The sequence below is a fragment of the Orbicella franksi genome, chromosome 2, assembly GCF_964199315.1.
Source record: "Orbicella franksi chromosome 2, jaOrbFran1.1, whole genome shotgun sequence".
NCBI classification, from domain to species: Eukaryota; Metazoa; Cnidaria; class Anthozoa; order Scleractinia; family Merulinidae; genus Orbicella; species Orbicella franksi.
Genome location: NC_138146.1, coordinates 28,792,563 through 28,815,718, shown reverse-complemented (window position 1 = coordinate 28,815,718; position 23,156 = coordinate 28,792,563). Strand labels below are relative to the sequence as shown.

The window sequence follows — 23,156 nt, the reverse complement described above, 5'->3', positions numbered from 1 at the left end:
CCAGGTGTATAAATGGGTAGGGGGTTGTGGGGAAACCTTGCCATGGAGCATTCCATCCAGGGGAGGGGAGTACAACTACTCCTAGTTGGGTCATGCTACAGAGACCGTGAAAAGCTCTGCCTATATGAGCCTCTGGCCTGACACAGACTTGACCTGTCCGCAAAATTTTCACTTTCTTCTCTTAAACAAAGAGAAACGAATCAGCTTTCACAAACCAAACAAGGGTCCATTGCAGAACATGCCAATATCGGTAATTATTATAACTTGCGTTTGTAGGCGATATTACGCGCTCTCTGATTGGCTAATACTAGGGCACTATTCTGCCGTAATGCCCACGGGCCGTTCACGGGCCTGCAAAAACCAGGCAAAAAGTCATATAATATAAACTACTTATTATCATCGAATGTTGGGTCTTTATGGGAAAATATCAAACCTCGGCCTTGCCGTCTTGATCTCGTTAGCGGTCGGTCAATACGGCGAGGTCTCGCTCTGAGATTTTCCCATGAAGAACTCACCCTCGGTTAATAAGTAGTTAATATAAGAATCAGCGTCATCAAAGCTCGACTTTTGCACCAAAAGCGGTAATGATTTTTCCAACCTCATGAAAATTTTGCATGGCATAGGGTGTAGGATATTACATGACATGACAGCAGCTAATATACCTCTCACTTGAATTGTTAATGAAACAGCAAACCTAAAAGTAATATCCTCAAAGAAAACAAATAGAAATTATTGATGAACTGATGAATGAAATTGCGACTATGGTACAAAACAAAACATTTTGTTAAACAATCTAAGTGGCTTTCTTACAACAAACTTCAAAAGAGCCTGTTTAAAAAGACAGTTCTTGTAGGCTCATTATTTTCCAAAGGCTTTTTTCTCGTGCTTCTTACACTGTTCAACTTCACCCCTGGATGAAAGTTTCTTCAGTTATTCCCAGCCAAAACCCCTTACAGAGCAATATTATAAGCCCTTGTCAGGCTTACAAGACTGATCAGCGTTATCAAAAGTAGTCAACTACGGATGAAAATCACCATCTACACTGCATCTATTTCAATCATGGACTCGACCACCTACTCTGCTAAGTAATTTGCCAAATTCTTTATATAGAGAACTGGAAAATTAGCAATCTACTCCAGCAATACTGCCACATGCATCACAACTTTGCGATAACACTACTCACCATCAATATTATACCGTACATTTGCGATAACACTACTCACCGTCAATGTTATACCGTACATTCTCAAACTCAAGTTAATACAAAGAAAATCACAACCGTGAGAGAGGTTTAGATACCCGGTCTTCATTTGCATAGATTTTAATAATAATAATAATAATAATAATAATAATAATAATAATAATAATAATAATAATAATAATAATCATAATAATAATAATAATAATAATAATAATAAAATGTTTATATAGCGCCAATATCCTAAAAGTTCAAAAGCGCTTTACAGTTAGAAATATTAAAAACACTTAAGACAAATAAAGTAAAAATAAAAAAATGTCGCTAAATTTGACGATTTTACTTTACTTACTTCGATTTTACACCTTAGTTTTTGTTTCGATTGAGAAGATATATCAAACACTCGAGATGGTGTCTCATCGGCTATCCAAACACCTCGAATTTCGTCAAAAATAGTCTGTTGCACGTCGTATTTTCAACTCTCTTCTCGGCGTTTGGAATGTGGTCAAACTTGATATATTACGTCCAAATATTGTAAAAAAGTATTTTTTATTATTATTATTATTATTATTATTATTATTATTATTATTACTGTTACTGTTATTGTTATTATTATATAATTGTTATTATAGCCAACCATTCAATACAAACTTTAAAATTATAACAATTTATTGTCTCTCACACTATTGTACTTTTCTCTGTTTAATGTATTCATTGTTTAAACCACTAGACCGTGCGACTGCTTTATCACTTGCAGAAAAACATCAAGCTCAGATTGTACTAAAGGTACTTAAATCTAAGCTGTCATAAGCAAGATAATAAACTACACAGAAACATGCTGATCTGTCATGGTTTAATTAATCACACAATAACAAGATCGAGCATTGAATAAGGCATTTTACTCAAGCCTCTGCATAGGGGATTTATGTCCAAAACCACAACAAGTTATCTGATCGCCACCAGATTCTCCTGCTGAATTCAAGAAGAGTACATTTAAGAGTACATTTACATTACAAATTCCTCGAACTTTTTGCACATTTTTGATTGATAAAAAATTATCTTGATGACTTTTTTTTTTCCTTTGTCTCTAATTACTTGACTTCATTCTCAAAATAGCATCTCGAACATCTTTAAGGTCAACCTTATCACCAAACTCTTTTTCTTTATGATCAAGTAGAATTCCTTGCTCTCCGGGTCCTACTACAAACACTCCACCCAGTATTCGTCCTTCTCCAACAAAGTTGCCTTCAACACCCTTGCTCTTTGATCGGAAAATCGACTTCCACACACTATAGCGTAAAAAACCTAACGAAAAAATAATAACATATAATATCATATAGCTCATATTAAGGGAACAATAACTGATCTTTTCGAGCCGTTGGTAAAGAAAATTTATTCTCATCCGACCTCGTCATCTTTAGTTTGTTTAGAGTTACTTTATATGTTTTACATGTAACTTTTTCATGATCAGTAACACCAGTGATGACGTCATCAGGTCACGCCCGTGGTCTTGTGACCAATTCTGAAAAAATGTAAAGGCTCCCAAGCATATTACTTTATCGGGATTTTTTTCATTGATTGAACTGCGACTACTCTAACCAAGGCCACCTGACAAAATCTTCTACAAATTTAATGAATCAAAATCGTGGAGGTTAACAATAGTTTTCCAACAAATTATCCAAAATGACCACAAATCTGTTGCCTTTGCAATGTGCAGTTTGATTGCATAGATAGTTTGTTGGAAAACTACTGTTAAACTCCAAGATTTTTATTTGTTAAATTTGAGGAAAATCTTATTGGGTGGCCTTGGTTGGAGTAGTCACACTGAGTTGTTCCTATTTTTAATCTTTATTATGCAATGCAGAGATTTTGTTTCATGTCAAATTTTGAGAGAATTTTAAAATATTGAAAATTCCTAATTTTCAAGAAGTGAAATTTCACCTCCTCAGCAAAGCATGCAGGAATCGGCCCTTAAAATTCAATAATTAATACACCTGTAGTAAGGTGGCCTAAAGGACTACACTGGAGTCAAAACTGAATGCTCCAGGTTTGAGCACTGGCTGGTTCCAGTGCATTCCTGTATGTTCTTCTGCAAAATAAGCTGCTGGAAAACATGTTATTTAATTTAGAATTCTTCACAAAAGTTTTCAGTTGTTAACTACAGTTAAAAAGGATTCACAGATTGTCAGCAAGATTCAGTACAAATAAATGGAGGGTTGTATGATATTTCCAATCAGATTTCAAAGGAAAATATTCTGTGTCAACTTGGTAAAGTAAGCAGTAAATATCTCAATCCAAACTCACCACTTAAAAACATCCACCTTTGTTCAGGACCATAGAACTTTTTCTAAAGTAAAGAGAATGATTTCAGTATACATTTTTACAATAAATTTAGGCTACTCTGGAGAAAACAAAACCCCTGGATAATAACCATCTAAAGAATGTGTGTGGAAAGAATGTGAGTCCTGGAGTTGCCAGTTGGCTTTGTGCGTCGCCAGCTGCATAGCATGTGCCAGGCTCTTACACGGTGAAAAGGCACGAAAAAGGTATAGATGCAAATTTTTAACGTAAAATGGGTTGAGCACCAAAGGATGGGCAAAGTGAGTCACATGGAAGAAAGTTGTGCCTTCAGTCAGACATCAGTCTATGATCATTGGGATATAACTGATCTGGTTGCAATTGAAAGAGGGAAATTTTGCCACTTCAGCACGTTGCCCAATCATGTAACTCAAAATAATGGCCAGCTACTGGAAACAGCACATGATCCCCCACAATTTACTGGCAAAAATCAATCATTCATATTACAATAATTTGAACTGTAATATACACGTACACCACATTTGCCACAACAAATGACGACAGTGAGCTTGATCTACTTTATATCAAATCTAAACCCCATTACTGCTACTATCCTGAGACCATGCACCATGGAATCAATACCACTTCATTTGACCCTTTTCATTGCTCCCCTATACAAAGGATGCTTAAGACAGGTGTCAGAATGCTCCCACTAGTTATTCAGAGTTACAGCTGTGCAAAACATGCTGAAACAAAGAGTAAGGAGTACCTGCCTGGTGAACTGAAGTGAAGCCTTGGAGCCGACAAGCTCATAGCTGCCGGAGCTTATCCCGGTTTCTGTAGCATGAAGCGGCTAGGAGTATTTCTACTCCCCCTGGAGGGGATGCTAGTCCATCGCAGGTCACTCCCCCGCAATTTGTTAGGTTTCCCCAACAATTCGCTGGTACCCATTTATACTCCTGGGTGGAGAGAGGCACAGTGAGAGTTAAGTGTCTTGCCCAAGAACACAACACAGTGTCCCTGGCCAAGGCTCGAACCCAGACCGCTCAATCCAGGGACTAGCACACTAACCATGAGGCCACCGCGCCTCCCACCTAATTAGCCTAATTAGTTAATTAAAATTTAAGTAACTGAGAACCCTGCCTTAAGGGAGCTACAATATGTCACGGTTTGTGCATCTTGAAAAGTTAAGCCTAAATTTTTCAATTTTGTCATTCATAATCTGTGTTAATCTTCTCCACCCTTAACTAAACTTGTACCTTATGGTTTACTATTATCTCTTTGGTGTGTTTTTTTCTTTTAGTTAGTAAACTACTACTTTCAGGTTTCCTTTAGCCTGCAAGCAGGCTCACCTTTAAGTCACATGCATGAGCGGCAAAGAGCAATACGATCCGGGGGGAAGGAGTCTGGTGAAGAGGTGTCAAGAAAGTGAGCCTGCACTGATCTCTGTATTTTTTCATTGCTGCTTCATCTGAGCGAAGTGAAATACCATTGGTTGAAAAGGGGGAAAGGCGAGAAAACTGTCAATCTATATTGATGAGTGATTGAATCCCCATGGAGTCGGTAATTTACCACACTATAAAAAAACAAGGCGTCCACATTTGGAGTCAGAGGAAGCATTGAGTGTGATGTTTTAACAAAGTTCCCGTCTATTTCTGGTTAAATTTCAAACTAAAGAGGGAGCAGGAAATAGCAGTTGAAAGTATGTTAATGAATCAAGACATACTTGTCCTGTTGCCGACTGCATATGGGAAGGGTTAAATATTACAAACGTATGGATTGCTAGCGGCAACAAAACAACACAAAGGCATTTGCCCGTTTACAAGCATTGTCAAAGACCAGATTGCCAAAGCAAGATCACTTGGAATCAAGTCTGTGACCTTAGTAGACATAAACTATGACAGTTTTTCTTCGGCAAAACTTTATCAACAACGGATATCGCACCCACATGTTGATATGAAAAAGATTTACAATTTTCCTGAGAAATCCAAGATGCCAAAGGTCATACTTCCAGTAAAATTAATTGACTTTTCTTTTCTGCGGTTTCCGGGGTGGAAATAAAAAATTTGCAGAGATAAAAGCAGGCTCACTTTCTCGTCTAGCCGCTTCGCCACTCGATTTCACGCTCGCAGTAGCCTGCAAGCAGGCTCACATTTGAGTCACACATGCGAGCAGTGAAGAGCAAAGCGATCCGGCGGGAAGGAGTCTGGTGAAGAGGCGCCAAGAAAGTGAGCCTGCCTTGATCTCCGTAATTTTTTCATTTCTGCTTCTTCTGAGCGAAGTGAAATACCATTGGTCGAAAAGCGGGAAGGGCAAGAAAACTGTCAATCTATTATGTTTGATGAGGAGCAATTAAGAATCCATATGGAGTCAGTAATTTACTGTGTAATAAAAAACAAGTCGTCCACGTTTGGAGTCAGAGGAAGAGTTGAGTGTGCGTATTACTGATGTGTTGACAAAGTTCCAGTCTATTTCTGGTTAAATTTCAAACTAAAGAGGGAGCAGGAAATAGCAGTTGAAAGTATGATAATGACTCAAGATGTACTTGTCGTGTTGCTGACTACATATGGGAAGAGTTAACCATATGAGGAAGTAGCAGCATCCATCAATCGCCGTATTTCCGCCAACTCATGCAACGAACACGAATTCAACAAGGCCAAACCAATCTACGAAACTGCTTTGAAAGCCAGCGGATACTCTGAAACACTAATTTACAACGAAGACAATCAACCAACACGCCCCCGACACAACAGACAAAGAAACATTATATGGTACAACCCCCCATTTAGTAAAAACGTAAAGACAAACATCGGTAGAACATTCCTGAAGCTCATATCTAAGCACTTTCCGAACCAACATAAATACCACAGCCTCTTCAACAAAAACAACGTCAAAGTCAGCTACAGTTGCATGGACAACATGAAAACAGTAATCAACAAACACAACATGAAAATAACAAACGCCGACAACAACGCCAACGCAATCACCGGAGAGCAATGCAACTGCCGCAAAAAAGACCAATGCCCGCTAGACAACAAATGCCTGACTTCCAGTGTAATCTACAACGCACAAGTTACAACTAACAACACAACCAAGAACTACATTGGACTGACAGAAGGAACATTCAAACAGAGATTCTCGCAGCACAAATCCACATTTAAGCACAGAAAACACATCAACAGCACCGAGCTTTCTAAATACATCTGGCAACTACACGACAAAAAACAAGACTTCAACATCAAATGGTCAATTATTAGCCGTGCAAGACCCTACAACAACATTTCCAAACGATGCGACCTCTGCCTCACAGAAAAACTAATGATTATCAAACATAGCAACGACAATCTACTAAACAAAAGATCAGAACTTATTTCTAAATGCCGGCACGAGAACAAATTCTACTTGAAGAACACTTGACACTTTCTTTATATTGTACTGCACCCACGCAGTTTATACTCGTCCCCGTAATTTCTGTCTTCACACCTATTGTTTTCCAGTATAACTATCACTTATTGTAATGCAACTAGTCCAGCAATTAGCCTATTGTTTAATACCGTGTATATATATCTAGTTGATAGGAATGCTTATCATTAAATACTGTCTGATGAGTGCGTAAGCACGAAACTCGGAGTAACAGCAAATCTTGCCTCTTCGTTATTACTCATATGGGAAGAGTTATATATTACAAACCTATGTGATTGCAAGCGGGCAACAAAACAACACAAAGGTGTTTGCCCATTTACCAGCATTGTCAAAAACCAGATTGCCGAAGCAAGATCACTTGGAATCAAGTGTGTGTCCTTAGTAGACCTAAACTTTGACAGTTTTTCTTCGGCAAAACTTTATCAACAACGGATATTGTGCCTACATGTTGTTATGAAAATTTTCCCGAGAAATCTGAGCTGTCAAAGTTCATACTTCCAGTGAAAATTAATTGACTTATTCTTTTCTGTGGTTTCCAGGGTGGAAATAAAAAAATTGCAGAGATCAGAGCAGGCTCATCTTCTCGTCTTGTGGCTTTGCTGCTTGATTTTGCACTCGAGGCTATGCCGCACGCTCTTGTGCTTCAATGTGACCCTGCTCGCAAGCTAGGTTTCCTTTAATTTGAAAGGAAATTTTTGTCTGTGGCCAAAATAACTCAAAATACTGCAAATAACAGAACCCCATTAAGGAATAACAAAAAAAAAAACAACCAGATGGTCCAACCTTTTCATCAAAATAAATTGAAGCATTGAGGTAAGGTTGGAACTCCTTCACTCCTTTTTGTTCATGAACCACGCCTACAAGGTTTACACCCATCTGGTCTAGTTCAGGTTTCAGAGAGGCAAGCTCCAGGGCTTCCTAAAATGATAAATAAAGTGAAAGCACACACTCAGCTACTGTATGTCAGAAGAAAAAGAAATTGTACATACTGCAGCTGGCATAGCAGATATCTGAATGTAATGTTGCTGAATGGTTAGTGGCTGCTATTTTCTGTGTGAGAATATGGAACACTTGATTTCTATTCTCATCAGAGACAATACTCCTCATCACCCAGAACCATCAGTATTCCTTCATCAGTATAAATATTTAACATGATTAAAAACTCCACTTTTCCATTCAGTGCTGTTAAAGATTTCATAACCTGAACCACTACATTATTTAAAATGATACAAAGAAAACAAATCAGCTGAATAAACATTATTTTGTAAAGTGGTGTAAGTAATAATTTTGCAAACTTTTGTACCTCTCTGCACATCTGTCATCCTGGCCTTCTGACCACCATTATGACTGCTCCAGCTTTGCTCCACAGCTCAGATGCCATCACTTCTTTACCAGTACCATCTAATGCCTTCAGTTTAATGGAACTCAAGTACGCTAAATCAGGTCTTGGACTGTTCTTGTACCAATCCCAGTTAGCAATAATAACACCTGTCAGAGCCGCTACCCCTCCTGCACCAAGAAACCATGCCATCTTACATCAAATGCAACCTGCAGTACATAATCAAAAATAATGATTTACCTGTTGTACATTATAAATGAGTTTTAGAAAACACCCAGTTTGAGACTTGACTACAACGCAGCTGTAGTAAATTATTCAAATCCCCTTCATAGACACTTTGAAAATGCAAAAAATGGCTGCCATTTTATAACAGCCACACACTGCTAGGCTTCTCACTATCTACAACTTACAGAAAATATAGTGAGTACATGTAGCATAGCCAATTCTCTTCCTCTCAGTGTTTTACTTTCAAAATTAAAAAAAAAAAAAACAAATGGACATAATTTTCTGTGTCTTCACAAAGTATTAACTGACTAGATGACCAGATCGCTGCCTACGCATCATAGCAGGGCAGTCACAGTAGAGTGGAACTTCACCCTCTACAGTGTACATCAACTTGACAGAGTTGAGAAGGCATTTAATATTGTGGGCAGAGAGACAGTGGAAACTGATAAGGCACTACAGAGTACCCAAGAAGCTTACAGTATCTCCCTAATCCAGTGCACACACCAAGGCATGACATGCAGGGTTAGTTCATGCCAGCCAGATGTCAGACAGTTCTGAGGTGAAGACCAGAGTCTGTCAGGGGTGCCTCCTGTCACCATTCCTGTTCCTCCATACCATTGTTCTTATTGACTGGCTGATGAAGACTACCACAGCAGGAAGAAACACTGAGATACAGTGGACACTCTGGACAGAGTTAGATGACCTTGACTTCACAGATGACCTGGTGCTCCTCTCACACAACTGCAACCAGATGCAGGATAAGTCTATACACCTGGCAACAACATCAGCAGCACCTGGGCTCAGGGGACAAGAAGAAGACTGAGCTGATGAAGATCAACACTATTGCTAACATGCCAGTCACAGTGGATAGAGAGCCAATCAAGGAGGTTGAGTCCTTTCTGTATCTAGGGAGGGCGATCAACAGGCAGGGGCGCACCGACCAAGACGTCACAGCCAGAATTTGCAAAGCTTGAGCAGCCTTTGCCATGCTGAAGAACATTTGGGCCTCAAAGAAGATCAACATTGCCACAAACTTCACATCTTCAATTCAGACGTCAATGAGGTCCTGTTCTATAGCTCAGAGACCTGAAGAATGACCATGGTGATGTTGAAGAAGATACAGACATTTGTCAACACCTGTCTGAAACGTATCTTCAGGATCAAGTGGCAGGACAAGATCAGCAATGAGAAGCTACATGGCGAAGAGCAGGACAGGAACCAGTCACCCAGCAGACCCTACAAAACAAGTGGGGATGGATTGGACACACACTCAGGAGGCCAACATCTAACATCACTCGCCTGGCACTGACTTGGAACTCGCCGGGGAAGAGGAAGAGGGGCTGCCCAGAAATAGCCGGAGGCGTGAGATGGAGTCAGAACTAAAGAGAAGTGTCACCACCTGGGCTGACGCAGGAGGGACAGCCCAGAGTCAAGTGAGATGGAGGAGATGATGGCCTACATGTATGCTCCACCTGGAGTGAGTGGCCTAAGTAAGTAGGTAAGCCATAAAGTACTAATTATATTACACACTTGGCAGGTTGGGCTCACCATCAGCACCAAAAAGACCAAAGTGATGTTTCAGCCAGCTCCAGGAAACCAGTATCACGAGCCGCAGATATCAGTGAATGGACAGACCCTTCAATCGACAGAGACCTTAACCTGCCTGAACATCACCCTCTCCTGCAATGCCAACATTGATGCCGAGATCAACAACAGAATCTCCAAAGCAAGTAGCACCTTTGGGAGACTGAGGGAGAAAGTCTGGGAGAGGAGAGGAATTAGCCTTGAAACCAAGTTGAAAGTCTACTGGGCAGTTGTCCACACCACCCTCCCCCACGGCTCTGAAACCTGGGCCGCATATATTAGACAACATGAAAAACAATTAAAGCACTTCCATCTAAGATCCCTCCAAACCCTTCTCCACATCTGCTGGCAGGACAAAGCGCCTGACATGGAGGTCCTGAAGCAGACAAACTTCCCCTGCATCATTACCATCATGCGCAAGGCCCAGCTGAGATGGGCAGGCCTCGTCTCTCGCATGCCAGACAATCACATTCCAAAGCAGCTTCTCTACGCTGAACTCTGTCAGGGCAAGCGCACAGTTGGAGGGCAAAGAAAACTTTTCAAGGACAGCCTGAGGGTCTCCCTGAAAGACTTTTACATCAGCACTGACTCCTGGGAGTCACTCGCTTCAGACAGACCCTGGCACCATCACATCATCAAAGGAGCCCACGCAGCAGGAGAGCACAGGTCCCTTCAAGCTGAGCAGAAATGGGCAGCACGCAAGGCTAGAGCCACCAGCGCCAACAGTACAGCACCTACATGTACCCACTTCTGTCCTGCCTGTGGGAGAGGCTTCCTTGCCCGGTTTGGCCTCATCATCCACCTATGGACACACCATACCAGTTCAACAGCCAACTAGATGTCATGGTCATCTTCGACTATGAAGGACGAACAACACAACAATTATATTACACACTTAGCAGGTTGTATTGGAATCTCCAGGACATGCAGTCAATTTTAAGACAGAATATTTACAAAAGACAGGGAGAATTAACAACAGCTGAGGTCCATAGCAAATTTAAAAGTATTCTATTCATAATTATTCCACCAACATTTATAAGAGACTATTTATAATTATTCCACCTACGTTTATAACAGAGAGAGACACAAATATGATAAATATTCAATGCAACTAGTGAGAGAACAAGGGAATAGGCTAAATATTGAGCTCTAATCAACCTAGAGACAGAAAACCAAATTGACATACATGTAAGCAACAGTTTTTCAGTGAGACATGACAAGCTCTGGACATAAAACTAACATAAAAGCCATAAGAAGCTGCAGTGGTACAGTCTGACTGTCTAAATTAGATTGATCAAGACTAAATGTGCTTCCAGAAACAACACACCTTGCAATGTTAAACAAACACAAGTATGTACTGTATCACTCAAGCAAGACATCTCTTGACACATATCTTGCAATAGAAATAAGCATAATCTTTCTATCAGCATAAATAGTAAGAGGTATTTAACTCAACAAGGCCAAAAAACATTGAATTTAAGTCATGAAGAAACTTTGACCTTTACCAAGTTCAACACAATGTTGTGAAGAGCAGTACTTCAGAGGACACAAATTTAGTAGAGAAATGCAAATATACATGTAATGCCAGTAGGCCATAACCTGTACAAAAGTCACATGCCAGTGTTTAAGCACTTATACCCCTACCAACTCTTCTAGAGTACCCAGGAGTACCCAGGAGTACCCAGGAGTACCCACCAAGGCTCACACATGTGCACAAGCCCACACCAATCAGTCACAGGTGACTTGATGACAGTTATTCAAAGCATTCTGCTATGTCAAGCCAGGCGAGGCCAGGCCATGCTATGAGCAGCCTGCTGTGAAATTCACCATTCACCATTAATGAGCCTTTTGACCCTTACATTCACCTCAACCATCCCAGGATTTACAACTGGATTCCACAACCAATCCAACCTGTTTACGGGTGCAAATTGAACGCTCAAAAACAGAATCAAACCCTTTCTCACCAAGGCTGATTCGTCTACTGGGTCACTGTTCATGTCAATCTGCCCCATTGCAGCAGCTATAGAATATCTGCACCTTCAATTGGCCTGGTATCTGGTCTTCTCTTTCTCTATGATCAACCAGTGATGCTAGCTCAGCTGTCTAATTTTCTTCAATCTACTTTGCCTGCTGCAGGGGTCACCAGATCCTTTTCAGGCCACAGTTCCCGCATTGGGACAGACACCACAGCAACTCAGCAGGGTCTCCATGCTCATTCAAACAAGACCGTAGTTTGATGGTCCAGTGATGCCTATCAGTTGTACGGTATATCAGGACTCCTGTGTAATCTATCCTTGCCATAATTTTCAAGCTACTTTAGCTGGTATGTACAGGCCACTGATTTTACTTATAGTGTTGATGCTGTGGGACTTGGTGGTTCTTCCCTCAGGCTCAGGCTCTCCCAGCTACAATCTCCTTAGACCCAGGGTTGCTCTTTTGTCAACCCCAGAGGTTCTATCAGCCAGCCATTGGGGCTCACGGCTGGGCTGTGGGGATTGCCAGCCATGGGCAAGTTTTACTGTCCACGGGTTGGCTTATCTCAGTGCAGACCCCCAGACATTCCATGAACCCATTTTCTAAAGAGCTCGATGCAGCTTTTAAATGCAGTTAAACGCAATTTAACTAAGTTAACACTGAAGAGAAGTTGGCATTCGTCAGGTGGTCAGCAGCTTCATTATAGTAGAATGGCATAGGTTACTTTGACTTTGTTTTTCTGCACCTCCCTCTCCATCCCCCTTTCTATTGTTATTTCAGTGTGACTATGTGTTGGAGCTCATGGTTGGACTGTGGTGATTGCCAGCCATGGGAGCATTTTACTGTCTAGCTAGGGGCCAGCTGATCTCAGTGGAAGCCCTGGACATCCTGGGTACCCGGCCATTTTTCATACAACTTGATGCAGTTGTTAATTTTTTTAAGGTCAGTATCATTGCACTTGACATACAATTGCATCATGCATGCATTGCAAAAGTGTCTCGTCCTTCGTTATCCTATATAATTAAGCTTAAATAAACAAACAACCAATGCAAGCCCCCTTGAAGTTGCCAAAACCTTCTTTGCACTTACCTTAATTTTTTTCAAGAAAATTTTAAACACCACCGTAACGTTGAAATTTTGGTCTTGTAGACTGTCCTCCCAATGCGTGCAATGGTTGGGGATATAGAATAATATATGAAAGCGTAAACGCAATATAAGCTTAGCTAAGTCTTCAGTACAAGTGCTCAAGTTATTATCAGCTGTTCAGTTGCAGCTTGCAAGTTACCTGAAAAGATCCAGGACGAAAGTGTATTGGAAATGTATAGATGTATGACGAAATAGTCTTTTACCTTTGAAGGAACGTTGTACTATCACCAAATGTACATGTCAACCAGCAAAACCACCGCCAATTAACTATCCAAAACCTTCCCCTCCACCTTCCATTCGACACACTTCCATCGGAAGGGCTACATTCCACCGTGGACAAAGGACCAATCGAAACGCCCAAAATTCACAACCATTGTTTTCTAGCCCAATCAGACTACGTCTAGCTCCAATGCATTGTGGGATGATTTTCTTTCGCTGGCAAAAGCGCGTGATTTTGAACAACAAGATGTCTGCAAAGTGGAGTAAATTGGGTGTCTTTACTACGTGATTTTTATGGGATTTTGGCATGGAACAGACGCTTGGTTTGGACGCTGTTTAAGATCGATGTATCTTGCAGGTAATTAGTGGTTGTTCAAGTGTCGTGTCTCTCGAAGGACTGTTAATCGTAAGGGAATACGTAGTGTTTCGCCTAGCGACCATGCTCAGTGGCGAAAGTGTTACGTTTCTTTTTGCGATTATCATGTTAGAGTCTTTTTACCAGAGACTTTAACTTGGAATATTATGTATTTAACTTCATAATAAATCGCCTGAATGTATGTGTTTATTTTAAGACTTGAATAACTCCCTACAACGCTGCAAAAAATTCATGTTTTATTAGTAAACTTTGAATCTCGATTATGCTTATTCCCTTTTGTCGTCAGTTCTTTTTGTTGCATTAGCCGGCGGCCTTCCCGTTGCGTCCGTAACTGTTATACAATGACTGAATTGCTACGTTTTTTTTTTAAAGACAAGCAGAGTTAATATTTGGGAGTATCAAATGCATCAACTGTTTACAAAATTATATTTGCCTGATCGGGAAGTTGCGATTCTCGCATGGTGGGTTTTTTTAGAGTGAAATGTCTGCCATTCTTTACATGCTGCAGTTGTAACGACGTCGATCTCAATTTGATGTATATTGCACATAATATCTCGAACAACTATCATAGGAGCAGTAAAGTTTATCATATTTAACTAGCCTGTTTTCGAGAATAATAAGTTCAAAGCTATTTAGATTATGCACACTCTATTACAACTAGTAGTCAGTATATGTTGGGGACAATAAAATCCGTATTTTTTTTTTGCGAGTCAAACGTCGCGCTTTCCCTAGGAAGTGAAATCAATCATGTACACATTCCAGCCAAGTGTGTTAAAATAGTGCTAAATGATTCTACAATTAACAGCAGATAACTCGCCGAGTTCGACTTCAGCTAAGGGCAACGGATTATGAGTTGTATTTGTTAGAACTCTGACCTTCGTTTAAACTTGTATGTAAACAATGTAACTTAACCTGTTCTTTTCGTTCTTTTAGTCACACCAGGCAGACCTTTGTCTTCTTTTTCAAATCTAGCAAAATGCAACCTTGTATTTAAAGTTTTGAAGTTAATATAGATTAAATGATCTAGAAAATAAATGGATCATACATGTACATCACTCAATCTTGGAAATCAGGAGAATCCTATGATTATGTTCAGGTGACCTTCAATAACAGATGGTTTCATGGTAATGCTCTTGTCACAACTTCCACTCCCCTTTCCATTTGTGCTGGACAATGCCACGTTGTACGTACACAGTGCTTCAGCATTCTGTATTTCAGTACTGCTGTGACTTAAGTATTTAAAATTGTAACTTGGCAAAAACAATTGCAAGAAACAGTTGGGAAAATGAATCAAACCTTGCCTAGTTATCTTAAATGTTTGTGTTATTTTCTCAAACAGGGAACTTTTATCTTTTATGGAGAAAATAATTACAGTCAAGCAAGAACCAATTGATGATGCATACCCAACACCACCATCAACCACAGTGACGGCAACATCAACAATCAGTACTACAACAACAGCTCAAAATGTAACAACTAAAGTTACTACTGTAGCAACGCTGTCCACAGGAACCGCAACAACAGTGGCAGCGACTGCAATAACTGCATCACCTGAAACTCAGATATTCTTTATACAACAGCCTAAACCAGAAGCTCAAAAACCACAATGTACAGGAACAGGTACACAAGGTTGGTGTGAAGATCCAGATACTTTACGTCCCATGTTTATGGATTTGAATGCTCTTTAATGATATGCCTATCTTTCATAATGTCTCTTTGAGATACTGGTGGCTTATCAAGATGTTCTTTTCTTTCATTTTCATCCTTGTCAGTGTCTTGTCGACAATATAATGTGTTCATGTTTATTAAAGGTGGCTTACTGTAGTTCTTTCTGGCACTCAGTAATAGTAAAGTTGGAAGTTAAGCTGTTTTACTCCCTCAAAACTGTAGTAAGCTACCTTAATGTTTTTATTTAGGAAACAAAACAGGTGTTGATCACTCAAGACTTTGGCAAAGCAGAGTAGCTCTGGAAAGCTCCAAATAAATTGTAAATTGGTTATGAAATGATCCAAACTGTTATGTTGAGGCTTTTTCATGAATTACCAGCAGAGTTATTAGTCAACGTGACATTTCTACTGTAAGTAAAGGTACACGACATGAACCTACTGTGACAGATTTTTAAAATTAACAGGAAAAAGGCAAATAATGAAAAGGGCAGCTTGTCACCTTATCGGACTATTTACCTTCTCGAAGTACAGTGTTTTCTTTATATAAACTGCCGTGTCTCAAACAGGTACTTCTGTAGCAACAGCAACAGCCAGGACAGTGACAACAGGTGCGCAGTCAAAACCACCTTTAGTTGTCATCTCAGGTAGCCCCATCAAGTTGACTCCCTTGTCAAGGACAGGCGCTGCTTTGACAAGTGGGCAGGCAAACTCTGGTGCTGCAGGCAATATTACATGTACTTTAGTTCATGTGCAGCCATTTAATGCTGCAGCCAAGCAGCACATTGCACCCAAATCTGGTGGCTCTCCAAACAAACAAACTCTTCCAATGCAGCTTCAAAAATTGGTTCCCATAAGTGTTGCAACTACAAGTCTTGGAAAGATTCAAACAGGAACAGCACCTCAGTTCACCGTAGCTACCCCTGCAGGACCTGTCTCCAATGTGCGGCACATCGCTCCTAAAGTCAATATTGTGTCAGCAGCTGTTCCTAGTGGTCAGGCTGTTCAATTAACAACACCTACAATCCAGGTCAGGAACATTGCCCCTGCTGAGAAGACAGCTCAAGTGCCTCAACAGGTATACTTTGATTGTTAAACAAAGGGAAACTTTCCTGTCCTGTAATAAATGTAACAGTTTTAAAAACCATCAATATTCCTTGATCATAAGAAATCCAATAATGTTGGTTGGCTTTTCTGTCTAGAGTAACCCAGTTACAGCACCCACTGAATCATTTCACACTTGCCATCTACATGACTGTATGTTGATCAAGAATGGACATCCATCCAAAACCAGAGTTCACACACTTTTCTTTGAAGCCTACACCATTTGCTTTCTTGTTGTATTCTTTAGCTGGCACCAAAGCCTGTCCAAGCTCAAGCATCAAGTGGAGCTCAACAGCCAAGACTTATTGTGCCAGCATTGCCTTCTAGCTTACCACAAATGACTGGTGCAGGGGCCACGGGGAACATTCAATTTCCTCATGGTGTAATAAGTGGAGGGGTGGTCTATCTTCCTCAGGTTAGTGATGTTGTCAAGAAAGCAAGAACCATGCTAGGGATCATTATTCCGGTTTAGAGGTGCATAATCCTTTGTTAAACTGCTGTTGGATTTTTTAAATTCATCTTTCAGCAAGCTCTGACCTCTGGGGGTTTTCCTATCGCAGTACCATTGCAGGCGAATGCATTAAATACAGGACCACAAGGAGGAATGACTGTTAATGTGTAAGGGCATTCAGCTTAGCACAGTTATAAGTAAATTTGCACCTGAAGTTGCTTTGCAAGGTTACTAAATGTCATGTTGCAAAGTGTATGAAAGGCACATTTGATTCCCACAAAAGAACATCCATGATCCAAGCCCAAAATTTATGCTAGGGACAATGAAGATAATTTATCATTTGAAGTTAGACTGTGGAAAACAACCAATTACAGCCTTCACTTACAATAATTATTATACTAAGCAGGTTATTTTCCTTTGTTGCAGACAAAGAAACCAAAAAAATAAATAAATAAATAAATAAACTGGCTTTTATCAAAACATAAGCAGTGAGTGAAGCATTCATTGGCCTGCTGTTTCAACGATAGTGGCAGTATCAAATGGTTTACAATATATAACCTTTTTTCTTTAGGAGTTCTCCTGAATCCTCACCACCAAACAGACCTCGCAAGCCCTGTAACTGCACCAAATCACAGTGTCTTAAACTGTAAGTTAAGCTCTTTCACATCTAAGTGACATAAAATAGAAACTGCTAAAATAACACATTGTATAGATACAACAATGTGTAACAAGACCTTCGCACATCTCATTTACCTATCTGTGGAGTTTGTTGACTTGTAGTATGTACATGGGGCACTTTCAGGGTTTCTTTTTAACCACAAATTCTGCAGCTTTAGGAATGGGGGACAAATGGAACATATACTTAAAATTCCTGGGAACGTTTTCAGCAAATCTGATAATTGTATAATTCCAAAATGTAAATCTTTTACCTAGAAATGAGTATATACTATAATGATTATATAAATTATTGTAATCGCTACTTGTATTACTCACAGGTACTGTGACTGTTTTGCCAATGGTGAATTTTGTAGCAATTGTAATTGTGTCAATTGTTCTAATAACATGGAGCATGAAAAGGAGAGGAGCAAGGCAATCAAGGTATGAACTGTACAAAGAACAGCTAAATAAGAATAGGGGCATCTTTCTGGTGGTCAAAAATGTACAAAAAATTCCTAGATTAAGTCTTTGAGAAGTCCTTACACTTTTGGTGTAAAAACAGATGTAAATCCTGCATCCACTCTTCTATTTGATGCACCGGATTTTGTTGTTGTTGTTGGTTTGTTTTGTGTTCTTGTTGCTCTTGACTTGTGAAGACCATTGAAAGGTACTATATTTACATGTATGAACCTGAAGTGTATTAAACTTATCTCACAATAATTTTTGTTATATATTTTCAGGCTTGTTTGGAGAGAAATCCTCAAGCTTTTCACCCAAAAATTGGAAAAGGAAAAGTAAGACCTTTGTTTGTCATGTTTTAACTTGTATGTTAATGTTACAAGCACTGTATGCATCTTACAATGGATTTTAATGACACTCTAAGAATGGTGTCCTACATGTTACTGCTATAGTACATGGGTCACACTTGTGGCTGGCACATGCCTCCCCAACTACATTACAGTGAAAGCTCGTGGATCACCTAAGAACCTGGATTTAAAGAACTTGCCAGGTGAAGGTTCTCCATTAAGATCCCCGACACTTAGGAACCTGTCAGACTTGGTCAATAACCAAGTGTGAGGTTATGCTGGCTGGATATTAGCCAAGTTTTATTTTGCTTGTTTAGGAATGGAAACGGAGTTGAGGTCCATGATAATGCAAAATAGAACAAGGCCAATATCCAGCCATCTTGACCTAACAAGCTTGGAAAATAAAGGATTTCTTATATGGCTTTCAGGGAAATTTTTCTTGTGGGACACAGCAGGTAGTCTTGAGTAGGCAAGGTGGTGAAATCTTGCATGCTGGGGTAGCCAATCATGGTGCATGACTTGGTTCATCTTGCCCACTCATGGAGCTAGCAATATGATAAATTTATATGTACCGGTACATGTGGAACCTGTTTAGGCTAGCTTGGAAAAATCCAGTTTTTCTTATTAGCATGGGTTTTTACTAATCTCTAGACAAAATTAGGACTTGCACATTGTTTTGTGCTCCCTCAGAAAGTGTGGTAGTAACTGAATATGACTGTATAATCTGGTTGATTGACTGAGCTTCTTCTGTATTTGTAAACAAATTGATAACTACTTATAATACATGACAATTCATTGGCATGATATGTAATATAATAATGCCTCACAATTTTCCTTTGATTTTCAGGGTGATGCTGACAGACGGCATAACAAAGGTAAAGCAGTTTATGCTTGGAACTTATCCTTGTCTGACAACTTTTGATTCATAGGTGCTTGATTCATTTATCCTACTGTCTTTAACAGGTTGCCATTGTAAGCGTTCAGGATGCCTAAAAAACTACTGTGAATGCTATGAGGTATGGAACTGTTTCTTTCTTGGATTCAGCGTGACACTTTGCTTTTGAGGTTTAAAAATTTTGATTAGGTTTTTGATGATCAATTTCTCAATTTGCTGAAGTTGTGAGTAAAGTATTACATGTACATGTCCCTGCAGCTGGTTCATCGTTCTCGTCACTTTATAAAGACCAGGCACTCAACACTAGCTGTGGAAGGCATCATGGCCTAACTACATGTATTAGTGGTCTGGACTCTGGATTAGGAAATCCAGGTTCAGGTAGTGGCCAGGCGGATGTATTCTAGAGCAGAACATTTGACTCCTATAGTGTCTCTTCCACTTGGGAGCATACATTGAAATGGATACAGGAAAAGGAAACCTTGATTCAAATGTGCAAGAGACTTGACTGCAAGTTGTTACCTATTCTACATTAACTTTGCTTGCTAGTTTGTTTTATGTGATAAAGATACAGTTAGCTTTATGAGATGTCTGACTCATTCTCTTTTTTCTTATCTTTGAAGGCCAAGATTTTATGTACAAATCTTTGTAAATGCACAGGATGCAAGAATTTTGAAGAAAGTCCTGAGAGGAAAACCTTAATGCACTTAGCAGATGCCGCAGGTACGTTAGCTGATCAGAACTCAGAATGTAGCATTCCATGGAAGATGGTTTGCTCTGATTAGTAATTTGTAAAGAGTAATTTAGGGAAAACACAGGCTTTTTGGAGGTACACAGTCAAGGCTGTAGCTAGAGACGGGCCATGGGGTCAGGGTGTGGTGTAGGTTTTCAATTACACCAGCACTGTAGGATAAGATTGGAAAAAAGTCTTTGTAATCCCTTAATAATCCTGGCATTTTGAGCTTTTCCAAAATTGATTTTGGAAAAGGAAATATCTCCAAGAGAATGCTGAAAATCGCATGTTGGAGCCTCTCAATTTCAAACTTTTCTGAGGGAACCTCCCTAGAGGCTTTTGACTTCGGCACTCAAAGTGGTGTCAGCCGTCTCCTTCATGAAAGTAGCCCTCTACTCCCTAAATAAATGAGAACCCTCTCATGGAAAATGTTAAGTTAGGAAGTAATTTTAAACCAGGCAGCTTTTCAACTGAGATCCTGTTTTAAAGGTTGAGAGGTCTTGTCTCAGTTAATTATTTCATTTACGTAGAAGTCAATCGCACGTTGTTGTTGCTCTTTACAGAGGTTCGTGTAAAGCAACAGAATGCTGCCAGAACTAAACTGGAGTCTCAAATAGAAGACCTGCCATCCCGACCAACCTTCTTGTCCAGCTCTGGAGAGAGGTTAGTATGTGCAGGAGATTTTCATTTTGTGCCATTGCTCGTAGTAGCATTTCAAGATTGGCTCATGTAATTTGGGTGCTTTAAAATGATACGAGTTTCATACTTTTTTGTGAGTGGAGCTAATCAAAAGATCGTACCATCGTTTATATAACGTTGATCAAACTCGGCTAGCGTGTTCCAACACTGATTGAATCATAGCCTATTCCATGTGTTACGTTGTTGGGATGAAGCTTAAAAACACGCTCCCCAGTTAATCAAATCCCTGCCACAGGCTATGATCGAAACAGTGCTCAGTGGGACACAATCTCCTTTGCATCCAGGAAGGACTTGTAAACTTGACAAGGGGCTTGGCTTGAGATTTAATTTGTGGTTTAGAGAACTGGACTGTATTATAGTATCTGCTGGATAGCTTTTCAGCAACAAGTTGTGTGTTATTTTTGCAGACTTCCTTTCTCGTTCGTGACAGACGAAGTAGTGCAAGCCACTTGTCAGTGTCTGTTGGCTCAAGCCTCAGAGGCGGAAAGTGTATGTTCTTTTTTTTTTCTTTGTTTGCGACCTTGATTTGAAAACCAAATCAACAGGAACAGATGAGAAGAGAAACGCTACTTAAACTGTTCCAGTCAAATGACATCACTGGAGGTTCTCCTTGTCATTATTTTTTATCCGTGTAGATGGAATATGTCAGGTGGTCTTGAGCTTCTGAAGTCAATTATCCCTGGAAAACAAGAAAACGTCGAAACTCCCCATACAACAGCAGAGTGAGAGGTTCTACTCTCTGCTTCTCCCTTACCCACCCCTCTGCCCTTTCCTTCAAACCTTGAGCGTTCCTCAGACTTGCCTCGTGATTCTATCATCAGGTGGGAAAGTCTCAGGCAGTGACCGAAAAGATGATTCTTGAAGAATTTGGACGGTGCTTACTACAGATCATTCATACAGCCAATGGAACTAAAGGCAAGTCTGTTTCTACCTGCTTGTTTGTGTTACACTTCTTCTAACCAACAGCATACACGTTTTCCACTCCCTTCTCCTCCCCTTCCAATACTTCTTGATATAGGGAGGCAAACCTACACGTTACGTAACGCAATAAAAGAGATTTTGTGCATGTTGTTAGATTGGAATTACAGGTTTTTGCTGTTGGCATGTCTTGTTACATGTGTCTATGTTTTGATTGTTGTTCGTTGCCCTGTTTGTCTCGACAGAATGATTCCTTCACTTGACGGTGCGGTGTTTTCAGGGTGCGGAGATTACACGTAACTTATCATCCCTAATCGGATTTTTATCGCGCTGTTCCGTCCCGTGGAAACTGGACGGCGTCTTCGTAATTTTTATCTCGTAGTAAAAGTAGTGTAAATAGAAGTTTGAAAACGTTTTTCGCCTGTTTACTATTTTGAACGCTCAGTGTGTAAATATCATGCTGCGTCGAATAAGTTAGTTATTCTCGTCCGTTCGCGTGCTTTCCGAAGGACACCCGAGGGACACCCGCGGATACGGGACATACAGGGAAACGTCCGGGACGTTGTCGAATTTTTAAGACGGACCTTACGCAAACCACGAGGGCAACGGCAACGAGAACATCGCCAAACAAAATGCTTAATGAGCAGAGTGCACTATGTACCTCTGTAATTGCCGTCTTCTACAAAACAGCGTCAGGAAATGTCCACGTTCCGAGTATTTTGGAGAACGTGAACCATTACGGCTTTCTATTATTGAGCCTGTGGAAGCTATTGTTCTGCCTACAAACCGTGTAAACAACTGAAAAATTCTTAAGCGAAATATGAATACATTTTCTAATAGGCGTTGTACTCGGTGTCGCCGTCGTTACTGCGTAAGATTATAGATATACATGTATTAGTAATAGTAACTGTGGTAACAGCAGAACTTCCTATACGTGTCTAAACTCAAATCACTATTTGACAGTTCTTATCCGTGAATAAAGTCCATTGATGGGCATGGCGAGAAATACGTTCTCTGTTTTATTCGTCTCTTTTCTTCCCTGTTTTTTGTTTGTTCTGTCAACCGTCAACCGTCGTCAAATATCAAGGATCCCTTCACCTGTAGCTTGTTAGACTCCTTCGTCGTTCTTGGGCGACGTAAATCTTGTCTATTCCATCATAACTCAACTAAGAGGCCGGCTTGTTGCAAATCTGATAGCTTAGCTGATTTGCTCTCCATAAGGGTAGAGGCATTTAGGTGAGGAGCTCTTAATACCAGTCCAGCCGTTATTTCGGTTGCCACGTATCATTTCTTTCTAAGGGAAATGTTGCGTTACGGCGCAAGGAACGCTTGCAAACGAGGCGACTGTCACCGTGTGTGTTACAAGCAACGAACTTTTTACTTTCATTTAGAAATAACGTAAAATTCCCAAAATAACGACCCTCGTTACTTTCGGAACTACTAGCCTTTGGAG

The 23,156-nt window shown here is 40.1% G+C and overlaps 2 protein-coding genes and 1 pseudogene across 5 annotated transcripts; 2 read left to right on the top strand and 1 right to left on the bottom strand.

The window, feature by feature from the left end:
• Positions 1 to 1,533: 1,533 nt before the first annotated feature.
• LOC145479113 (peroxiredoxin-like 2A) lies at positions 1,534 to 13,505 on the bottom strand (annotated as a pseudogene). 3 transcript variants are annotated; one of them, XR_014048387.1, is made up of 5 exons: positions 13,324 to 13,505; positions 8,220 to 8,464; positions 7,700 to 7,834; positions 3,500 to 3,542; positions 1,534 to 2,500 (listed from the first exon to the last, which is right to left on the bottom strand). The product of XR_014048387.1 is annotated as a peroxiredoxin-like 2A, transcript variant X2 (transcript). The 3 variants fall into 3 exon arrangements; XR_014048388.1 differs by having other exon boundaries at positions 13,388 to 13,502; XR_014048386.1 differs by lacking the exon at positions 13,324 to 13,505 and adding an exon at positions 13,128 to 13,205.
• On the top strand, positions 9,848 to 10,902 carry LOC145472603 (uncharacterized). Its single transcript, XM_081454967.1, has 2 exons — positions 9,848 to 9,913; positions 10,018 to 10,902. The coding sequence occupies exons 1-2, from the start codon at positions 9,848 to 9,850 to the stop codon at positions 10,900 to 10,902; spliced, it is 951 nt and encodes a 316-aa protein (XP_081311093.1).
• Positions 13,506 to 13,637: 132 nt separating the features above from the next.
• On the top strand, positions 13,638 to 22,722 carry LOC145479111 (protein lin-54 homolog). The gene is made up of 15 exons (XM_081457368.1): positions 13,638 to 13,761; positions 15,119 to 15,408; positions 16,013 to 16,521; positions 16,795 to 16,962; positions 17,074 to 17,165; positions 17,570 to 17,644; positions 17,994 to 18,096; positions 18,396 to 18,449; positions 19,309 to 19,336; positions 19,425 to 19,477; positions 19,977 to 20,076; positions 20,650 to 20,749; positions 21,193 to 21,274; positions 21,607 to 21,700; positions 21,949 to 22,722. The coding sequence occupies exons 2-15, from the start codon at positions 15,135 to 15,137 to the stop codon at positions 21,951 to 21,953; spliced, it is 1,737 nt and encodes a 578-aa protein (XP_081313494.1). The 5' UTR covers positions 13,638 to 13,761; positions 15,119 to 15,134; the 3' UTR covers positions 21,954 to 22,722.
• Positions 22,723 to 23,156: the final 434 nt, after the last annotated feature.